The 22,793-nt window shown below is 41.3% G+C and overlaps 1 protein-coding gene and 1 long non-coding RNA gene across 13 annotated transcripts in view; one reads left to right on the top strand and one right to left on the bottom strand.

Moving 5' to 3' along the window:
- Positions 1-22,793, top strand: part of C14H8orf48 (chromosome 14 C8orf48 homolog) — a 47,250-nt gene that overhangs the window by 17,152 nt on the left and 7,305 nt on the right. For 8 of the 12 annotated variants that reach the window (XM_040614321.1, XM_040614324.1, XM_040614325.1 and 5 more), the window contains one exon: positions 8,456-8,530. The exons of 2 other annotated variants lie outside the window; for them this stretch is intronic. In XM_040614321.1, the coding sequence (XP_040470255.1) occupies positions 8,456-8,514 (59 nt within the window). In that variant the 3' untranslated portion in view covers positions 8,515-8,530. Of the gene's footprint in view, positions 1-8,455; positions 8,790-22,793 lie in introns of those variants that run through there. 2 more of the 12 variants (XR_005830937.1, XM_040614319.1) reach the window with 1 other exon arrangement.
- On the bottom strand, positions 1,233-13,882 carry LOC121097386. The gene is made up of 2 exons (XR_005830941.1): positions 13,627-13,882; positions 1,233-3,351 (listed from the first exon to the last, which is right to left on the bottom strand). It is a non-coding gene; the product is annotated as an uncharacterized LOC121097386 (long non-coding RNA).

Raw genomic sequence — 22,793 nt, 5'->3', positions numbered from 1 at the left:
GGTTACTAGTATGTGTTTGAATGGGAATGAAGTTCTAGTGCAATTAATTTGCCTGGATATGAACTGGGAACAAATATAAACACATTTCAGTACTGGTTTCCAGCTACTGGTGAAATATGTAATCACAGAATGGTGAAGGTTGGAAGGGACCGCTGGATGTAGTTCAGCCTCCTGCTTGAGCAACAAGGTCATTGAAGCCAGGTGGGACCTGGTCCCACCAGTCCAGTAGTCCTTACATTAATCTTGAATGTTTTCTCTGAAGCTATACTGGAGCCTGAAATGCTTGAGGCCCCCTTGGGACCACTGTCTCTTCATAGATCTATCTCCCAGTCATGGTTTTGTTGTGTGGCAGGAGCCAGTTTGTTGGGTTTTTTTACCATAGCCAGTTCGATCAGCTTCCAAGAAGAGAAGCTGAACCCATTTATTTGTATTGGGAGCTTGGCAAAAATTTTAACTGGTGTCACTGAGGATATGGTTTTGCTGCTGGGATACGTTCGTGTTCCCCTGTGAAATTGTTAGCTGACACAGCGCCCAGATTCTTCTTCAGTAAAAACCTGAATTGTAGCTTTCAGTGCAGTTATTCCAAATCATACATACTCCAGCAAGAGCTGGAATGCTTCCAGCTATGTATTTTTAAAGCATTTTGAAATATACTTGCATTCTTCAAATGGTAATTTTATTACCATTCAGTAAGATTTTCAGAGAATGACTTTTTATTGTCTCCACTCAATAAGAGCTAACATAGACACTATGTGCAAATTGTTACTGCCTGCAACAGAGTTGGTATTCTAAATGCCACTGTGTTCAAAAAATGTTTTTTAATTTTGTGAATACATATATTAATCTTATGAATACTACATTTGCACTGGTTTTATATAACTAGCTAACTCTTACTTTTTCCTCCACAACTGATTCTGAAAGTCTTTGCCTGCACTGACAGCAGCATCGTCCATATGGGGGGTAGCTGGGAAATGAGGGGGAGTGTATACCTTCTGTCAGTAAGGTACTAGGTTCTTTCTTTCAAATTACCTGTAGAATTGATCAGGGTACCTTTTAAAAAACAAAACCCAAACCAAACATTTTCCAGCTTCTGGGCATGGATATTCATTGCTTATTTATTCATTTATTTTGTAATAAAATAGTACTGTTTGTTCTCACATTAACTAGTGTGTATGATCCATAAATACTTTTTTAAAATATATCTGTAGTGTGTAACAGAATCCTTTAGAATATTCTGTGAAAATTAATAATTTTAGTTGATAGCACTTTAAGAACATTTACATCTTTCATATTGACATTTTTAAATAGAACATATTTTTTCCTACAGAAGTAAGTTTACAGCATCATCACAGTAGTATAGCTTGTTTAAAAATACATACAGCATTAATGGTAATTGCAAGCAAGCTATATACTTGAGCAGGGTTTTTGTTTGTGATTTTACACGTTTTCTACTCTTTAAAACAATTACGTATATTAATATTACATCCATCACTTTGTTAGAAAATATTACTTATATGCTACTCACAATAGATCTGTCATTTTTCTGTAACATAATATTACAGGCTATGAAAATAGAAACACACCATTGTATGGTTGGTTTAAAAATAATTACAAGCCGGATTAAAAAAGTGCGTTAGGCTTGCTCTTCCCTTGGTACCTTAGGTTCCGCTAATGTTGGATGTCCTTAATCCACTTAGGGTTGGAATGCCACTAGCACCTCTTGGCACTGAACCTTACATGAAAGCAATGCTGACTTACCCCCTGCTAACAAGCCTGGGTCTTGGTCCCCCATGCTCTCTGGGTGGAACTGTTGCTGAAAACCGTGACCAGTTCTTCAGCTACAGTCTTTCCAGGGCCATTCTGTTACTGCTGAGTATCTGTGAATCTGATTAAGACTCCAATTAGATTTCTTTCAAAATCTTCAACCAGATGATTAGATCGGTGCAAGGTAACACAACTCCACTGATTTTTATCAGCTGTGTTGGTTTGCATTAACAAAAGTCTGACCTCTTGCCTTGCATGGGCCAGTGGATTTTTGAGAGTGCGAGCAACAGAGTTAAATTTACTGTTTTAGTAACACGATAGGAGTAAAAATACATGATTGCGTTGGTTTGACTATGCACAAGTAAGACTAAATATATAAATATATATATGTGTAATAAAGCTGTAGGAAATCTCCAAACTGCTAACAACTCTTATAAATGAGATAAAACAAGGATATATTTGCTTGGAAATTTCATAGTTGCCATTCTTTTATTATTTTCATTTTCATGTAATGCAAGAGTATTTCATGGTGGATCCATTTTTTTTTTTTTTTTTATGAAACAAGTCCAGGTGTGCTTTGAAAAATGCTCTTTTCCTGGTCTTTCTGATACTCCTCTTGTGCTTTCTGCAGTTTTTTACTTCTCAGTTTCCACTTGTGAAAACAGTAGGTTACTAGGGATGTCATTATCAAAGAGAAGATAATAACCAGCACTATTATCAGTGCAATAGTGGATGAGAGGGACCCCTCAAGCTGCTTAGTTTCAGTGTCTCTTGTTGTGTTTAGTTTAGCAAAGTTTTCATAGTCTGTTGAGGCCAAAAGTGCCGGTACTGGAACTTCTTTAAACTTGGGCCTCATTGGGACTCAGTAGGTGTTCTCACTCAGTCAAAATTTCTGAAGAAGCAAGGACTAGGATTCCCTTGTCACCTGTGTCATTCATAAGACTGTTTTCTCCTCAGGTTCTCCAGGCATAGATGAGGCTCAGAAGCTTTATTTGTTTGTGAAGCCAGGGAGCGTAGGAATAAGAGTGTGTGTCATAAAGTTTACAGCACAGGTCGTCTATATCCGAAGTTGTGTAAGTCAGAAATGTGTGTACGCTGTTGTCGTCTTTATCAAGGGGCAGGGGAAAGCTGCTTAGCTGGCTGCCAGTTTGTGATTCTTTGTTTTCTTGAAGAGATAATTGAAGAAAATCTAATCAATTTTCCAGTAACATTGTGGTGGCAGGGCTTATCCTCAGGCTTTAAAGAAAAACAAGTACTGCAGCAAGCGTAGTTTATATCTTATGATTTTTTTCAGTGAGAGGGGTTTTTTTTCTTCCCCTAAATATTCCCAAAAGAGAATGAAATCAAAGGCATATTTTTTTACTGAGGGGCAGGCTTGGTTTTGCGAACATCATAGGCATTAACAAAATCAGCTACAAAACAGCAGCTCTCATGTTAACGAAGGGTTTTTATTTTCCCCTCTTCTTTGATATTTGCTCTCAAACTTGGCTTGTCTGGAGAGGATTTTGATTTGGGGTTTTTGTCCTCTTTAACTGGAGTTTAGGAGATGTCCTCACTGATTGCAAATCTCGAATCTGGAAAAATGACCTGGGTGAGAAATGACACAGGATTATTTAAAAGGTGAGCTCCCCTAAAGGCAGTGAGCTGTAATCTAGAATTTAAAAACCTTACTTTTTCATAATTCTGATAGAATTGCAAATACGTTTAAGTCATTTGGCTTTGATACATGCTGTGTGTGACAAATCCTAAAAAATGTACTCATCTGAGCAGTTCTGAAGTTACGAGCTGGTCTGGAGAAGGTGAAGAGCTGGTCTGCCCTCATACTTCTCTCCCCTATTCCAAATCTCATCTTGGAGTTAAATCTGATGAGGAACAAGTCTGGTCTGCTGTTACTGGTTTCTGCTTCCACTCAGGACAGTGGGATTTGGCCCCAGGATGTTTTACTTTGAGGATCTGTAAGCACTTTCAGAGCTATTTATTTCAAATAACAGATTGCTCCAAACCCCCTCCACCCTACTCCCAAATGCTTTGAGGCCATAATTAGGTTTCAGAGATCTTGCAGCATAACTTTGTTTGGAGATGCTCTGTTTGATAGGATGCAATTGCAATTCATCCTCTTTGTAGAAATCTATGGTTCATCCCACTCAACTTAGCAGAGAACTGAGGGTCTCTCTTACTAATTAACAGCACGTTCTTGTTTGTAATGAAGACTGTTTACTATAGATTAGCATTCTGTTGATGTTAAAAGATGTAAATGAGCAGTTCTTGCCAGTTTGGAACAATATGTTCACATAGTCAAAAATAAATGTTGATTTTAAAGAAAGTTTAAAAGCCAGATTTTACTGTAGTTTAGGACAAAAAAAAAAAATGCGTGTTTGTAAAGCTGATTTAAAGTTCATTTCACATAAGGGAACAAGTGCAACATACCGCATCTTTGATGAATGTCTGCATGTTGTACTACTGGCAAGTCGTATATCAGTAGGTTATGACAATAGAATATTTTAGTGCCACTTGGCTATGTATTCAACATCTTTCTCAAGTAGCCTAAAGAAAGAAACTGCAATAAAAGGACTTAAACTGAGAAATGCCCTTTTGATTTATGGAGTAGCTAAGTGTCTACCACCCACGTGAAAGTCCAGGAGGGTAGAATGCCTCAGCACTAATGAAAATCAGATCTTGTCATACTTGCCTGAACCTGCATCTCATCTCATATGTATCCACAGCTATCAGATTCCTATGGGGAATATAAAATATATAAAATCATTAGGCATCTGGTACTGTACGGTACTGTTCCAGGGTGGTGAGTGGATGTTATTTGTAACTCTTATTTCACCATCAGTTCAGGTATGTGTATTTCCAAAAATACAAACAGGAATGCTTTTAAGATCTTATGTCTGCAAAGTACTGTTGTGTTTCAGCTGCATTTTGGGAGAAGGAGACTACTTTTATGGACAAATCCCAGCCCTTTAAAACAATGTCTGAGGATTCTGTTCTTTGCTCTGCTGCAGACTCCTGAGCGACTATAACCAAACCACCCAGTGTCTGTGGGTGATGTGGCAATGCTACCACCACTGTCTAGTCTGCCTTGCTTTGAAGATTCTTGAGGGCAAAGAATGCTTCTTCCTGTTGTTTGTGGATGAATTGGTGAACCAATTTGGCAAGCAAAGGGTGCAGAGTGATGTAGATGAGAGAAACCTCAAAAACTGCAAAACACGGCTGAAGAGGGCCTGCCTCAAGTGTCTGCACAGAAATAAGTGCCAAGAAGGCAGCTTTATGGGAGAAGCTCTTGCTTTTTCCTAGGAATCAACATGACCAGGTGTCTGTCTGCAGTGCCTGTACACTAACACATGGAGTGTGGAGAAAAAACAGTAGGAGGGATCAGAGGGCTTCAGAAGTTGCAAGCTGATGGGCTCACTGGGATCACAGACACCACCAGAGTGCTGCCATGGAAGCTCAGGAGAGCAGACCTTGGCCTTTTCCGGGACTTGCTTGGAAGATTCTAACACAGACACTCTTGGGGAGAAGAGCGGTCCAGGACATCTGGCTGATTTCTGAGGATTACCTACCAAAACCTCAGGAACGGTCCATCCCAATGTGCAGGAAATGTGGTGATGGTGGCAGGCAGTCTGCATGGGTGAACAGGGAGCTCCTGACAAAACTCAGATGTGAAAAGGAAGCATGTAGGAGGTAGAACCTGTCATCTGTGAGGAATAGAGTGACACTGTTGGAGCATGCAGGGATGGCGGTATGAAAGCTGAAGCCCATTGGGAGATGAGTCTTGCAAGGAACAAATGCAAGAGGAAGGGCTTCCCTAGGTATACCTGCAGCAAAAGAAAGGCTAGGGCAAATGTGGACCTGAATGGGGCAGGAAATGTGTTGACCAAGGACATGAAAAAGACCAAAGTGCTCAATACCTTTTTCACTTCAGTCATTACTGGTCAGATGTGCTCTCAGCAATCCCAGCCCTCGTAAGACCAGTAGAAAAGTGTGGCACAGTGAGTACTTGCCCTTGATATGAGAGTATAGAGTTAGGGAATGCTTAAAGATACTACCGGACATTTACAAACCCATGGGAGCTGTTGGATTACACCCAGGAAATGCTGAGGAGGCTGGACAGTGTCATTGCAAGGCCATTCTCAGTAAGTTTTTAAAGGTCATAGTGACCTGTGGGATGCTTCAGAGGACTGGAAGCAAGTAAATTTCGGTCCTGTCTTCAAGAAGGGCAAGGAGGAGGATCTGGGGAAGTACAGGCTGATCAGCATCACTTCAATCCCTTGGGAAGGTAACGGCAAACCCTCCCAGAAACCATTTCCAAACATATTAAGGACAAGAAGGTAATTGGGTGTAGTCAGCATGGATATATGAGAGGGGAAAATAACCTTGACCAACCTGGTAGCCTTCTGCAATGAAGTGATTAGCCTGGTGGATGAAGGAGAGTGGGGGCTGTTGTCTATCTTGAATTTGGAGAGGCTTTTTGCACTGTCAGTAAGACTATTTCATAGACAAACTGATGAAATATGGACCAGATAGATGGATAGTGAAGTGGGTTTAAAACTGGTGGAGCTGCTGATCTCAAAGGGTTGAGATCTGCACAAAGCCCACTTGGGGGCGAGTCAGTGGTGACGTTACCCTGGGGCTTAATACTGGGGTCAGTGCTGTTCAATATTGTTACTGATGAGTTAGATGATGAGATAGAGTGTGCGCACAGCGGGTGTGCAAATAATACAAAACTAGGAGTGGTGGCTGATTGTAGAGGAGTGAAGGCAGTGGGTTGGTTAACACTGATAACATGCAGCTGTGGCCTTGCCTCAGAGGCAGCGGGTTGATTGACAAGGTTGATGTGCAGCTGTAGCTTGTTCGTGCTAAATGGTTAAATAGCCCTGAAGAGTGTGGGAGAGGATGGATGAGTAGCAGGGTGGTCTGGCCTCTGGAGGAAGGAGAAGCAGCATGGACAGTAGAATCTGACTGACAGTAAAAGCCCTCTTGCAGCTTGCTAGTGCTGTGACAGTTGGTGCCACATGTGAGGCTGCCTGATTTGGACTCCAACTCCAACACCTGAACTATGACAGCCGATAAACCAGGCAGTTGTGCTGCCATTCAGAGGAGCCTCAACAGGCTGGAGAAGTGGACAGAGAGGAACCTCATGAAGTTCAGCAAGGGGAAATACAAAGACCTATCCCTGCAGAGGAACAGCCTGATGCACAAGTACATGCTGGGGGCCAACTGGCTGGAAAGCAGTTTTGCAGAAAAGGACATGGGAGTGCTGGCAGACACCAAGCTGAATGTGAGCCAGCACTGGGCTCTTGTAAAGTCCAATGGCATCCTCGCCTGTGCTACAGCGTTGTCAGCAAGTTGAGGGAAGTGATTATTCACCTCTACTCAGCACTGATGAGACCACAGTAGTAATAGAGGTAAATGTCTTGGCATCAGCTCATATTGCAACATCCTACTGAGATTTCAGTTTTTGAGAAAGAGTTGGACCTCTAGGACTCTGCCTAGATTTCACTAAGACTGTTCAGGTCATCTGTAATCATTGTGTTGAGTACACGCATGTACTCAACACAAAAGCACTGATTTAGAGTTGAGTCAGGTTTCACGTGCTGAAGTTTCAATGTCAACATACTCTCATGAGGAAACTTTCTATTAAAAAAACCCAAAACATTCTTCATTGTCCATGCTCTAATTTAATTCAAACAGTAGAAAATAAATTATTCTTGCATTGTTTTGTTGGTTTTGTGTGAGTCATAAGTCTTCAGTGTATTTTTATCTGAGCATTATGAACATGCCAACTAGTATCTCAGGACTGTGCACATTTAATTCTCATTAACATTTAATAAAATATATTAGAAAGGTTTAGGTATTTACAAAAATAGTTTGATTATTTTTTTTAATATATTTTCTTTTCCCCTGGAAATGCTGGTTTGTTGGAAGAAACTTTTCATGAAAGGATGTTAGAATATTTGTAAGCCGAACACATTTCTAAAACTTTTAATGAAATAGTAGTATTTTACTTTGATATTTACATAAGTATAGGCTATTGATGTAGTGCATGTGCTTGCCTAGGGATGGACTGTGCTGTCGTGGCTCATGTTTTCATCTCTTACCGTTTTAGCAAGCTAATGTTTAAAGTAAAGTACAACTCTGTATGAGATGGGGAAGACAAAATCTGCTCCTTATTTTGTAATATACTTAAGATAGGTATTGTCTCTCCTTTTGTTGTTCAAGCTTGACCTCTGTCCCTCTACTTAGAGTACTCCAACAAAGTAGTGACAAGCGTGTTTTTGAGCTTTAGTGTAGTTATTGTGGGCAGAAAGTAAGAGCAGGTTGGATATAATTTATAGGAGAGGAACAAAAAATCAGTCTTTCAAATATTAATTCAGATTATTGACATCTGTCAAATACTGAATTACTGAAAAGAAATAAGAATGTTGATCAACAGATTTTTGGGCTCATTGAGACTCCTGCCTCTTAGAGGCAAGTTTTACCCTTACAATTTGGTAGTGACTTGGTAATAATGACATTATCAGTGTTCAATTAGAAAAAGTAATGGCAATTTGCATTGAATCCTAAAAAAAAAGTCAAAATGTCAGGTGGGAGACAAGACTTGTATGAAGTTTCAATTGGCTCTGGTTTGTGGGATATTTATTTATTCATTTTTAGGATAACTCTGTTTCCTGATTCTGTGTTTTAGTTAAAGGAAGAAGCAAGTTTGGTGGATGTCTGAAATCTTCAGCTTTCTTGGAAGGATAAAGGCCAGGCATTATATGTGAGCTACTGCAGTTTTATTGTTTTAATAGGAAACTGATTGTGTGTACCTGACCCTTAAGCTAACTGAAACTTCCTTTGACTTTGTGATGACATTTAGAATGGTTGATAAGGACATATAAACAGCAGCAAGTGACAGAAATGTATAGTATCGTTCTTAAATGAACACAAAAACGTCTTTCCAAAGTAAAGACAACTGATCTGAAACTATAAACCTGCTCCTTGTGAATTAATATGAAGAATCTTTGTTTTCTATCTTAGTGCCTGTGTCTCGTGCACTCATTCATATGTACACTGTCCATTTTCAGATGTTGAATTACTTACAGTATTTATATAATCTTAAATATATATTGGCTTTTTAATATAGTTTCAGGCTTTCTTTCTGCCTTCAGCTTGCCTGTACATTTCCCTGCTGCCTTTCAAATTGTCTCTTCTATTTTTATTGCATTATGGAAGAATGTGGCTCCTTTCTCTAAATTTGCATCTTTTTGATGTAAAAACATTTGTATGAAATGTATCCCTAATGTTGTAAACCTGATATATGTAAATGAATCTTTTCTCCTCCTCCAGAGCTAGTGTAGCAAGACATCTACTAATACACTTGTACACAAATTTGCAGATGAAAGCCACAGTGGGAGTGGGAGCAAATGAAAACGGGGACAAGGAGGAGGGAGGGAAAGAAGGAAGGAAGGGGGGAAGGAGAGAAGGCAGCAAAGGCTTCAGAAAGCACGTAGTGAGATGTTCTAGCCTTGCTACTAGTTTTTCACTGCATCTTCTATAAACTCATGTGTAAGGGCAAAGGGCTAGATTTTAGGAGTATTTTAAATATGTATGTAAGACCACCCTTGCCATTTTCGAAACCTGTGTACATCTGTCTTTATTTTTGGATGCTTAAAATGCTTTTGGAAATCTTAAGGTTTCAAGCTGAGAACCAGCTAGGCTTCCTCTTCCCTGTAGGTTCTGCGTGCTTTAGGTTAGGCTTATGGCCTTAAGTGATAGACTTTGTTGTTACAGAATGACACGCTAGATATGTTTAGTGTCACTGGGTTTGTAGGTGTTAAACACCATAGATTTATCTGGGAAGTCTTAAAATCAAATTATGCCTTTGTCATCCATATCATTAATCTAAAAACAAAATAGGAAAAAAATATCTCTATTAGATTTTTACATGTAGTCATCCTTAGGAACTTAATTTTCATAAAACCCTTCTGATTACATCCAGTGATATAACTGGCAACTTAGATAAAGATACAAGATAAAGTCAATTAATCTTTTAATTGAGTGCATAAAATTCTAGCCCTAGTCTCAGAATGCATTATGCTGTTTTTATCTTAGTGAGCAAGAAAACTCTGCTTTTAAGTAGTTGTTCGGTCTGTTCTGTCTTCATTATACCTAAGGTTTTCTTCCGCCTTATGCAAGAAGAGGAAAAGACTGCAAGTTTTGGAAGCACTTGTAATAACTCCTTACAGCATTGGTTAGATCTGTAAGCCAACAGAAAGTTCAATCTTATTTCTATAAAAAGATCTAGTGGCATCCAGACTCTCCTTAGAGCTGCAAGAGGCTCGGATATCTCTGAGGGGCAATTTGTGTATGACAAAAGCAAGTAATTATAGAGCAGAACCTGATCCCGTCTTACCTCTGCATTGAAAGATGCTGAGCAGAACAGCTTCCGTGGATTCAGATGGAAGTTGCAGGCTGTACGACTGCTCAGGACATCTGCTTTTATGTTCCGGAAGAACTTGTGTGGGCAGGTGTCTGTGCTTAGCATGGACCATAAATGTAATGTACTGTTTTCCTGGGCATTTAGTTTATAGAGAACCCATATGGAACTTAGGTTTTTAAGGTTTTAATTTTAATGAACTAATCCCTGAAGTATAGAGCAACAGTTGAAGCAACAGATCTGTATTGTTGTGGATTTAGACTCTCTGAAATTTATATTAATCCCACTGATTTTATTGGTGACTTCTCATGATAGTTATACTAAATTAATATGTTATACTATGATTTGATAAACACCAGCAGCTTTTTAGGTGTGATTACAGCCTCCCTGTAACTGCATGTTTTGGCAGATAACTATCTTTTGTCTGTGAAAAGTCCAAACCCTTATAGTAGTTGCTGGTGCCTATTACCAGGAACAAACTACACATAAGTCATGTTACAGACTGAACGCTTGACAAATTCCCTCCTTAAGCCAGTGCTACTAAAATGTACCTGTGATACATATTTTAGCCTTCTTCTGTCTTGTCTTTCCAGTGGTATGGGGAAAGCCTGTCGTCCTGATCAGTGAAATCCTTCTATGACATTTTTAGGGTAGCTTTGAAACTGTATATTAAATGCTCCCCATAGGTGTGCTGACTGAGGCTTAGACATACTGTAATAAAACATGGTAGGAAGAGATATTGAGTCCTGTTCCTTTTACGTGCTCGTATTTGGGGAAGGGTTTGGATTTTTTTCCCCTTTCCTTTTAAACTTGGAAAACAGGGCTGTATCAAAGTGCTGTTCTCTGAAGTTGAACAGATCTGTTCATTATGTTTACTTTGAAATAGGCTTCACTGCATTTTAAAAACCACGTTGAGATTGGTTTTCTCAAAACAGCACATGCTATTCCTCTTTTTGGAAGATGGGTTTTCCTGATAAGCCATTCTTTGTTTTTCCTACTAAAGGAACAGTCTTATATCATCAGCTAAAATATATACCCCATAAAATATGGATTCTTTCTTCTCTTTGGAATTGGCTTTCATGGTTAACTTTTTTGCTGATTTAGTTCATAATCATTTCTTTTGCACAACATTCTATGCAGTTCTTCCCCCACCATTCAAAATCAGGGGCGATTACATCCTGCAATTACAGAGGGCAGCTTGTGAATTTTTTCATTAGTCCATATTTTAGATGTTATTCTCTGAAAACTCAAATCCTGGAGTGCAAACAATTCCCTAGCCACACTGATACATAAACTTGCTCAGCGATTTTTTTTTTTTTTTTTTTTTTCCATTTGCCTGTTTCTAGAATCAGTTTGTCCTGATGCTCACGTTACGTGTTTTTTGGAGTCAGAACAAGTACTTACCAGTCCAGGTACAAGTGCATGTTTAATTGTTCCCTTGAGTTAAAGGATAAACAACTGAAAGCTGTTTAGAGCTGAATTCAAATTAACAAAACCAAAACCTATGAACCTTAATGAAATAAGATCTTAAGACAATCAGTGGCCTTTTCATTAAATTCTCATTTTCTTTGCAGGTGAAGGAGGGTTCTGATTCTGGCTAATTGGCTGTGAAAGGGAGATGAACAAATGAGATCTGCTTTTGTATCCCACTCCCTTTTTTAATCTCTTCTCCTTTTTTTCACCTTTCCCCCTGCTAGCAAGAAAAGTAATTATGGATGGGACACTTTGCAGCCCTTCTCTTGGATCTAAAATCTGCCAAGATTGAAACTCCTGCAGGGATAACATTTTTTTTTTAAATGTGCCAAAGAGCAAAAGATGTTTGAACATTCAAGTATTCATCCAACTCATTTAAAAAGAAAACTCTTCTCATTCTAGCCAGTGTGCCTGTTACAGTCTAGGACTACAATATATTTAATACTCAGGGAATTTCACCTTTAAGTTTGTGCAACAAAAAGAGTAAGTTAAAGGATGGGAGAGAGCAGGGGGCTGAGAGGGGAAGTGGTGAATGTTGTTTTAGATGCAGCTACTTTGTGTCTCTGCGTTTCTGAAATAAGGCTACATTACTTTTCCCACAGCATGGGCTAGGGCCAGTCTCTGTGCAATTTGAGAGTTCCTAAGCAAGCAGAAAGCACCCTTCCTTCCTCCTCTCCCAGTCTTAAAGCCCAGGGAGCTTGTCTCTGGGGTGGGCTGAACTGGTGTGCAGTAAGCTGGTCCCAGTACTGAGGCTAAGGGAGTAGGCATGGGGAAGGAAGGGAATAAAGACTTTCTTTAGGCATTCAGTGCTTACTGGTCAGCGTTGATTTTTCCCTTCAGCTCCAAAACACATTCCAACAGGAAAAGTTATGTCAAATGCATTTGAGATGAGGGAACATGTTAGAGAGCGGTGAGTGATGTGGCAGGTGCCTGTGCACTGATTTAGCCATGGGTGGCAGGGGCTGCGGGGCACGTCACCTTCCCCTCTTTGTGGTTTGGGGGGTTTAGCCCTCATGCAGAGGTAGCAATGCAGGGCTTATATGCATGTGGAGAAGTGGGTGCATGATGAGTGGGAAAGGGTGGGGGGTCCCTGGGCCCCAGTGAGGATGGAGAGAAAGATGCACGTTGTGTGAGAGGAGGAGGCTGTGTTTATAGGGGAGTTCAGTGCACCTTTGTGCTGTGAGGGAGGGTGTCGGATACATCTTTTGTGCACGGTGGGTGCGTGGCAGGTGTATGCATGGAAAGCTGCTGGTACCCAGGGGAAGACGGTCAAGCCTCTGACTAGAGCTGGCTCACCCCAGGGGGGGCCACGAGTGGCCCTGGGCCGTGTCGGGGGGCAGCAGGGTGGGTGGTGCAGCCCCGGATGCTGCTGTGCTCCGTGCTGCGCCGTGCCAGTCCCGCATGCTGGTACCGCGCTGCCCGCTGTGGTGCCGTGCCATGCCAGCCTGCGTGCTGGTGCCGCGCTGTGCCAGCCTTGCCTGCCAGGTGCCAACTCTGCGCGCCGGCTATCGCCGTGCCGTGCCAGCCCTGCACGCCGGCTGCTGCGATGCCCGTGCCGTGCCAGCCCCGCGTGCTGGCCGCGCACCCTGCCCTGGTGCCCGGCCTGGGGGGCTGTGGGGGGCTGGGGCGGGACGCAGCGGGAGCTGCCCTCCGAGCTGTGCCCGCCGAGGCACCCGCCTGCCCGGCCGGCCGAGCGCACGTCTGCAGCAGGCGGTTCTGACGCCTGGGCTTACTGCTGCTGCGCTTTGCGCCCCGCGCCAGGAAAATGAGCTTTGTTGGGAAATCAGCTCATTAGGTAGATTCTCTCTGAAAGGGGCACACGTGCCCTTTGCATAATGGGGAAGGAGAGGAGGCTTTCGACTGTGTCCGTTTAAAAAATTGCAACCGTTGCCCCCTCCCTCCTCCACTTTGTAACGAGCCTCCGGTTCCGCACAAAGGATTCATCATAGCCATGCAGCACTCACCTTCTCCGGCCACATCTTCCTCGGCTCGCTGGACTACTTTCAAAAGGGGAGAGTGATCGGGGGGTGGCGAGGCTGGGAGCTTGTGCTGAAGCCTGACCATGGAGGTAGCCCGAGACCTTGCTAACTGGCCAGTCTGGTCCCCCCTTGGTCTTTAAAACCGAGAGGCAGATAGTGCTGAACAGGCGGGTTATTTGTGCTGCAGATGCAGGGAGGGCGGAATAGCTCCACACACCCGCTACCTCAGCAGCACTCACTGATCCCAGCCAAATTTTTCAACTTTATTTAGGGGGAAGAATAGATCACATGGGGAGCTTCACCAAACTGGGAGGAGCGTGTTAGTGCAGAATCAGGTCACTAACATAAAAACCCAGGAGTTAGTCACAGACACAAAGATTAATAGTGTTAGCATAATCGAGGCATAAAAAGCAGCCTAAGACAAAGACAAGAGATGCTTATGGGAATTAGATGCTTCTGTTTTCTTCCCTTAGCTGTGTCATTAAGCAGGGAAATTTCTTGCTTCTTTTATCAGGTGAGTTTTCCTAACTGAGTAAGAAATAGAGTAGATGTAAAAGAAATGTATTCAGCTTCTAAGTGCTTTTGAGCACATTCTTCTTGGCTGGCAATCTAGCATTTGCACAGGCTTTAATTTTTTTTTTTTTTTCATTTCTGAAATACTGTCTGTCTCTGTCCTGCTGCGTGGTATTGATTCAGTCCCAGAGAAGTAGATGCCAGAGACCCATTACAAAATACACATATGCCTGCATAAAATAGTCTGGGTTGAATAGTTGCCGCACTCCTAGTCGCCTCTCTTGCTCAGACAAAGGCAAGCAGGCTGCTGGCTGATCCCTTATTGTCCCAGTGGTTGAGAAATCATTGTGGAATTAAGTTTCTACAGCACCTTCTTCTGATCTCTGCCTGTCATTCATTAATAGATGGCAAGGCTCCCAACAGGACCATCAGTAATACAAAAGCTGTCCCTGAGTGCTGAAGAGCTGATTGCTGCTAGGACCGCAGCATGATTCTTATTTTAATCATCATTTTAATATCTTTATTCAATCAACTGCACATTCCAAAAAAACTGTGATGGATTTTGGTTATTTAGAGGCCAAAACTCAAATGTGGATGCCTAAATGTGGGTACCTAAATACATACATATCTTGCGAAGAAGTGGGTCTGACTTTTATAGGTGCTAAGCAACTGTTCTTCTGCAATTCCATCTGCTTTTAAGTCACATCCCACCCTCTGCCACCTTCCTCATGTCCACACTTTTAAAAAGAAATTAGCTTTGAAAAGTAGGCTATCTTGTTCCTTTGCTTACAGAAGCATCCTGCCCGAAAGAAGCTCTGTCCTAAAATTTGATACCAGATGAAGAGGAAATTAGTGACCAGGTGAATTGCCACAACAAAGCCGAGAGGCCTGGTGTATCCAGTTTGTGTAAAACTACAGGAGAGCTTTTCTGCTGCGCACCCAAAAATTACTCAAACAGTCGTCAAACAAGTTGCACCTGCCTACAGAGTGACTATCCTTCCTTCAGTTTTCAGAAAAATTAACCAGCTTTGGCAGTTAAAGGCTATAACAGTCAAAATGTTGATTCTTGGCAACTTCTTAATGAAGTGCCTCTGGATTAGATATTATATCAATCAGGATATCACATCAAGAAAAGCAATCTTCACGTTAGTGTAGATCAAAATATGTAACTGAATCCTTTGGTGTGCAGTGCCGTTCTCTGCCGTGTTACCTGTGCAGTATAACTTTCTGCTTCTTGTTTTCATTTCCCCAGCCTGGGGTGCAGAGGGGTAACCTGTGTCTATTCCAGGCTCCCTGCTTCCTGCGGGTCTCTTACAGGAATCCAGGGAGTGCAGCTGCTTACTCTGGAGGGGAGAAGAATTGCAATTGCAATTGGTTCTTTTATAGGGCAAATCAATGGAGTGGAGAAAAAGCACTTTACATCTTTACTACAATACGGGCATGCTGCAAACACAGTTAGAACCTGTCCTGTGCTTTAAACTTGGAAATTTCTCAGCTGCATTTTATTACCTAGAGACTGACCTTTATGTATAACTTCCATTTCAAATGTGCAGAGGCCCGATTTTGACAGAGGTGCCATCCATTCCTCTGTTGATAGAGTTTGAGATATTTTCTTTGGTTTTATTTTTTTAATAATTTCCCTGTATTACCGGCATGCAATGGGAGATAACAAGCCTAACAAAGGCTTTTACCGGTCTGGTTAGCCCTTATTTGTATTTTCATCCCCAAGTTCTTCTTTTCTTACTGACTGAACTTTTCTGTCTTATGCGTTTCATAAAACTTCCTTTTATATTTCTTTTTATACACAGCTTCTTACTGAAGTGTCTTATGTCAACTGAAAAAGCTATATATAATGTGCGTGTATACATACATATTTATATATATGCATACATATACATATGCAAAGACCTGGGGATACAAATTTCTACCAGTTTGTATTAGTGCAAGGGTAGTTTTTCCTCCATTTTTATTTATATTTAACTCTCCCCAACATTTTGCCTATGAACTCCTAAGTAAAGCAGTAATGGATGTCTGAAAATGTTCTAATATATTTTTATGCTACATTGAATCTTTTTTTCAAATACTTGGTTCTTAATCCAGTATGACTAATACACTAAAATTTCTCTCGCTATCAGATTTGCCACTTCCTGAATCTTCTCTCTTTCAAGGCTCATAACTGGTCAAAAACTGTATCAGTCCGTTGGGGATTATGACTGTGTCAGAGGACACAGTGTTGACCAGCTACAGGAGCAGTTGTGGTGTAGCCCTGCCTCCTCCAGGAAAACTGAGGCTTCTCAGAAAATCAGTTGATACCACGGTTAAGCCCACAGATCCAAATCAGCAGTGGCTTACAAATGCCCAACTCCCATTGATTTCAATAGGACTTAGACCAAAGGATCTTTGTGCTTATGATCTCTTGACAACGCATGCTAATTGAAGTTCAGGGGAGCCGTTAGAAGGACCACAGTATGTTCTGACAGCAACTGAAGGGCTAGAAGAAAAATGAACGTTTGTAACTCCTGAAGTTCTTCAAGCTTTGAAAAATGACCTAAAGGTTCTCTCCCAGTCTGCAGTGAAATGTTCCTTATTCATCGTTGCAAAATTCTGTGATGTCCCAGTCAGATTATTGACATTGCTATTGCTGCTTCTATTTTAAATGTTATAATTAGTAATTTTTCACGCTTCCAGCTTGTCCTTTCTCTCAGAAATTTAAACTACAAAGACTGATGAATTAAAGCACATCAGATACCACTGTAATGTACGTATGTGATACAAGGAGATTACTCCCAAGATAATGTTTTCTCCTCTTCTACCTTCAATGCCTACATTGTTGTCAAGGTGCTATTCTCATTATGTAGAGATTGAAACAAGTCCATTACGTGTAATGGGTCACCATTTCACCTTGGCACAGTGAGAAGGGAATATGGCTTTCCTTATTTAGAACGGAGCATGCATGCATTAAAAAAAGAATTATTAAAAGCAAAGTTTCTCATCAAAGCCAGGCCATCAAAATCCTCTTTGATAAAGTTATAAATATTGACTGCAGGGGAAGAGCAAAATTTATAGCCAAACTTAATGAAATGAAATCACATTATGCAAAAAGTTTCAGTACTTGTGTGTTGTTCTCCTCTTCAGTCCTAACCAGAAGGTTTGATTTTATTAGGAGAGACAAAATTTACTTAATAAAAAAAAATCAGTTTAACAGTCTATTCCTGGATGAGTACATAATGTAAAAATGGCTTACCCTAGTGCTGCTGCTACATCTATCAGTATCACTAATTTTAATTGAATGCAGCCTGATCATAAAATGTGGAATGAGTTTTGAGATTTCAGAGGCATTGTTGGTGGGTATTATTGGACTGTTCCACTAGCATTGTACATGGGTAGCTATGAAATGGCTCCTGGAGAAGACTGACAGTTCCTGAATTCTTTATTCCAGAAAGAAGGCAGGCAGGAGGGGGTATGGTAGGAGTATATAAAATACATAAAACTGAGGAAGTAAGTCAGAAATTCCTAATTAATCTCTGCCATTTTTTGAGAAGAAGGAGAAATTCAGTGAAATTGAAAGGCATTACAGATAATGTTAACGAAGGAAATGCTTCTGTACATAGCACAGTATTCTCCTGTAGAATTCTCTTCTGCCAAGTGTGCACTGAGGCTGAAAGCCCTGAAGGATTTCTGTACAGGTGTCAGTGTTCATGTGGGAATGAGAGCATCCGTAATTATAAGCGGTGTGTTTTTATTGTGGCCTGTGGTTGTAAGACACACGCTACTTAGCACATGTAAGAAGGAAATTCCCTTTTGGGCAGATTTCCTGTATTCATTTTTCTCTTTAAGTGTAAAAGCATTTTTAAAAGCATCTGGAACTGACCAGCGTCAGAATCCAGGGCTACATAGATAACATGTTTGATCTTATATAGTGACTTTTGTGTTCTTACCATGAAACAGTTCTGGTTTCAGATCTGCTAGGTGAGGAATAAACTCTGGTTCAGCAATAGCAATATTAATCTAGATTTTTCCACTGCAGTCAACTCCTCCTGTGTATATCTCTGTACATTTTTAGTCCTAGCACTAGTGGCCCGAGAGGCAATGTGTTTCTTTTGCCAGATCAAAAATCTCCTCAAAACGGCTTAAATCAAATAATGAGCATTCTGGAAACATGAAAAGATAGTAAAAGCATTCTAATGCGTGTAGGATAGGTATATCTTACTTTACACTGCTGTATTGGAAAGGTCGGAACTGTTAAAGACATGTTCTTTGGAATGACCCCGAGTAATCCCAGAACAGATCTCTTGTCATTTCTTGGATTTTCTTTTGTTGCCTCTCTTGCCTCATGTCGAACTAGTTAACTTTCAACACCAATCGTGTCTCTGGACAGTTTCTCATTCATGAAACACATGCCTACTCCTGTAAGTGGACTTCCACGTGCTGTACATACCCTCCTGTGTTTTGTGTCTGAAGCTTTTTCTTCCAACCTCTGATTTTCTTTTAAAATGGAAATAAAGCAGCTTTTGGAGCTTAAGAAGGCCCTGTTCAACAGTTGGCAGACCTAAGGTTAACAGTCTTTCGTTTTCTTTCGATAGGGAAATAGCAGCAGCTGCCTCCCTTCCTGCAGAGATTCCTGGGAAGCCCAGCCTGGAGGCTTTGGAGCTGGACTCTTCCAGAGAGAGCTGCTTTCTGGGATGGGACTGCCAGAAAAGGAGTAAACTGGTTGCTATGAACTCCACTTTTCCATCCTTTTATCTTGCTTCTGCCGTCACATCAATACATTAGGACACAGAACAGGGTTAACTTTTTGGCTTCTTTTAGGCAGGAGAAGCTTTTAAAATCACAGCCAGACTCCATACAAGGTGCGGCGTGCTGATGGGCACACGGTGCTTTAGTGGTTGTGCTGATTGCACTGGCCTGAGAGGAGCCCAGGTTGAAGAAGGTGCAAAGAGGGCTGAAAACACCTTAATTCTCATAGGTTTCTGAAGAGCAGCTGTGTGTTTTCTAGTCACTTACATCAGTTCTTTTGAAGCCTGAACTAGCTGTTCCTGCTAGATGCTTCTGCTCGCAGTGATCTGTGCGCCACCTTCCCAGGCCATTCTCTCTTCTTGTGCTTCAGGGATAGTCTGCAGCCAGAAACCCTGTGTTTTCTGCTTTCCTGTGCTCTCTTTTTCCGTGCCAAAAGATTTGTATACCTCCTCTTCTCCCTTAACTCTCATTCCCAGTAACTCAGTGTCCCTTATTCTTCTGTGCCACACCATGGACTTCCATGTGCCCTGCGCTGTACCCTGCTGCTTTCCTGATTTCTGCCAGAGGTGATACGGTTCTGTGCATTGATGCCTGGATGCAGAAGTACAAACAGAAAACCATCATCCATTTGAGCGCAAGACCTTACATCACTTGACCAATTATCATCAGTTAGCTCTTCCATTCCTGAGGTTTCCTTAAGCTTTTTTGCTTAAGCTCTGTTTCTCAGTTGCAGTTGTTTGGTGACAATGTGCTGAACGTGTAACACCATGTCAGCTGGGTATGTCTCAGGGGTTTTTAGTCTTTCCCTTTAAGGTATTAGTGCTTCTAGTCCTGAAGTGTGGAACTAAAACCTGCTGGTGTGATGAAATTTGTCACCATTAGTAGTTTTTTTCCCCCCTCTTTATTAAAATTTACCCAAGTTTGGCCAAGTTATAAGTGCAGTACAGACTGAGTTGTTCACGGAAGTTCACATTAGTCTGTGAGGATAAGCATGCAAGTCTCCTACAAATCATGGCAGAGTCTCCTTCAGAGGGCAGATGAAGGGAAAACCTGAATTTAGGAATCTTACCTCTGGGCAGTTTCAGGAATCTCAGGAAACCAGTGAACCTGCTTTAGCAGGGGGGTTGGACTAGATGATCTCCGGAGGTCCCTTCCAACCTTCACCATTCTGTGATTCTGTAATTGTTTTAAACTAGCTTTTCCAGAGCGTTGCGGATAGCCAACCTGCAGATTTTGTCACCACCGACCCTGCAGCAGCCTGGATCAAAAGAGATCTTAGAGGACTTGTAACTCTGGACTTTGGCAGGCTGAGTTGTACTTGGAGGTGAGGTGAGGGCAGCCCAGAACAGAAACTGGGGGTGAAGAGACAGTGCATTCGGTTAAGCACTTTATAAAGGGTGATTAGGGTGGGGAGCCAGTACATACAGGGAAAGTGGAAAAGATGTGCTTTTAGGGAATGTGCTTCTCTAGGATGGGGGAGGAACTGGTTGGGGACAATCTAGGAGGAAGGCAGCTGTGTCCAGGAGCTAATATGGGAGCGGCTGCAGAGACTGGAACAGGAATGTGGATACTGATAGTGTCTGGTGAGGAAAACGGGAAAATAGGATGAAGAATCAGATGTGAAGACAGGACTGGAGCAGAGACAGTTTGGCAGTGATGGAAAAGAAGGGGACCCAAAGGAAACAGGCAGTGGGCTCTGAACACATGCCCCTCCACAGCCTGGCATGGAACCGGAGACCCCTTGCCGTTCCTCACCTTCCAGCTAAAACAAGTGAGGATCACTGACAAAGAGTCTCATCCCTTCTTGCACTGCTCCACATAAAGCTACCAGTTTAGTGATAAACTGGAAGCCTGGCAGGTTGTGTTATGAAAAAGTCTTGGACTTTCCTACACAGCTTCAATGGTTGCAGAAGTTTGGAAATACATACCAAACAATGATTTAAAGTGCAGGAAGAAAGGAAGTGGTCTCACCAGGGCAGTTGACATACAAGAGTATGTTTGACATTGATTTTGATGGAAGGAGAGTAGTGAGTCCCCTTATCCTGGTGCTTCTCCCTCTCTTCCCTTCGTCTTTCTGGTCTGGCACTTGAATCTTTTGAGTCTGTGGATCTGGGTGCATTTGCAGTGCTTGTTCTGTTGATAGCCACATTACTGGGTCTCATTGTTAACCCAGCTAAATGCAGCCTTGGAAAACTTTATTTAGTTTCTGCCTTTACTACTGAGATTCTAGTGCCAAGTTACTGCAAATAAAACCTTTTCTGAAGTGTTCATTAACTGGATGTTCCTCATTTTCTGGATACTCAGTTTGAGGCAGTATCTGATCTGCAGCAGCACCATATACTTAGAGCTGCAGCTGGACCTGAGTTTTTAGCATTTAAAGCACCCTATAATGCTGAGCAGTCTAGAAAAAGCATTCTCTCATTTTCTAAATTGTATATCCCAAATTAACGAATACTTTTACCACACAGAAACTTTCTAATATTTTTTTTCAGTCAGTCCAGTTAAAATGGAAGTGTTGGGACAATAAGTTCATCAAAAATGTATTAGCAATGTAAACCTTGGAAAAGCTATGAATAAATTAATCATGTGTGCTCAGAGTAGAGTCTGAGTTTGGTGAAGTGGGTTAAACTAAGCAGAGATGAAAAGGTCTTATTCTGCAGTCAGGGAATTGTTCAGCTGTTTCTGAGTAACCCCCTGTGGAGGCAAGCCATCAGAAATGGGCTGCACACTAAACAACAAGAAAACAAATATTGAATAGCTGCTCGCTAATTGAGAATCATCCACCCTCTGCTCTGAACAAGGCAAGGGTCCTGCAGAAAAAATAATATGTGATCATGTAATTGAAGGTGGTAGCACACTGCATAACAACAGATTCAAATTAAGATTGCATAGGCGATCTTAATTCTGAAATTTCTTAATTTTTGAATATTTGACTTAGCATTTTCAATAATGTTCTTTTAACTTGGAATATTGTGTGTAGTATATATAAACGTTGTTTTTAAATAAATCTGGTTTGTCTCCAAGTCATGTCATTTTCACACTGCCTGCTGTCGCCGTTTCTGAAGGAGAAGCAGCTGGTGTGCTAAAAGAAGTTATGGACTTTGAAATCCTGCAAGGTTAGGAACTGAGTGGTTGGAGGCAGATATTTACACAAATGTCATCTTTTTTGGCCTGCTAGATTCCTCCCACTGTTTTCCTCACTGTATTTTATGGAGCAAAGTGTAAACATTTGCTTTGAGGTGTTTTGTGGCTCTAGTCTGTGAGTGATCCTAACAGTAGCTTGATGGGGTTCCATGGTTGTGGTTTCTCAGTGGCTTCTCAATCCGGTATTCTCACTTCATAAATAGAAAGTTGGGGTTCTTCATAATTGCCAGCTGCAAGCTCAGCGTGGGATCTAAGAGTCAAACCGGGCTCTGCTGGCTCAAACGTTACCAGCAGGAGAGAGGCTGTGATCAGAATTTGGTTAACTGCTCTGTTCATGTTTGGGCCGCAACAGAATCCAGCTCGCGCTCTGATAACTGTGTAGGCTCTGCCATGCTAAATAAAGACAAAATTCCAAAAATGGGTATCAATTAGGTGAGCAGGTGCACGTTTGACTATAGGGGACAGGTCTAGTAAATAGGAACTTGTGGGTTTTACTTACTTTCAAACGAATGAGATTTTAGAGCGTGTCTTTAGTTAAGGAAATTGTAATCTTTAATTCTGTTTCTTTTATTCATAGTTAACATAGAATGTAAATGAAAACTGATTAATTTCTCTTAATCTCATAATCTTGACACAAAAGAAAGAGCAATATGTTTAACTCTTTGAGAAAGACCATTAGATATAATACTGCAGTAAGACATACAAGGCAATGACTAGCAGCTTAGTTTTTTTAATGAATCTCCTATTTAATCATGGGT

Source organism: Falco naumanni, chromosome 14 (genome assembly GCF_017639655.2).
Source record: "Falco naumanni isolate bFalNau1 chromosome 14, bFalNau1.pat, whole genome shotgun sequence".
NCBI classification, from domain to species: domain Eukaryota; kingdom Metazoa; phylum Chordata; class Aves; order Falconiformes; family Falconidae; genus Falco; species Falco naumanni.
Note: the sequence above shows the minus strand (reverse complement) of the source record. Positions and strands in the feature narration are given on the sequence as shown.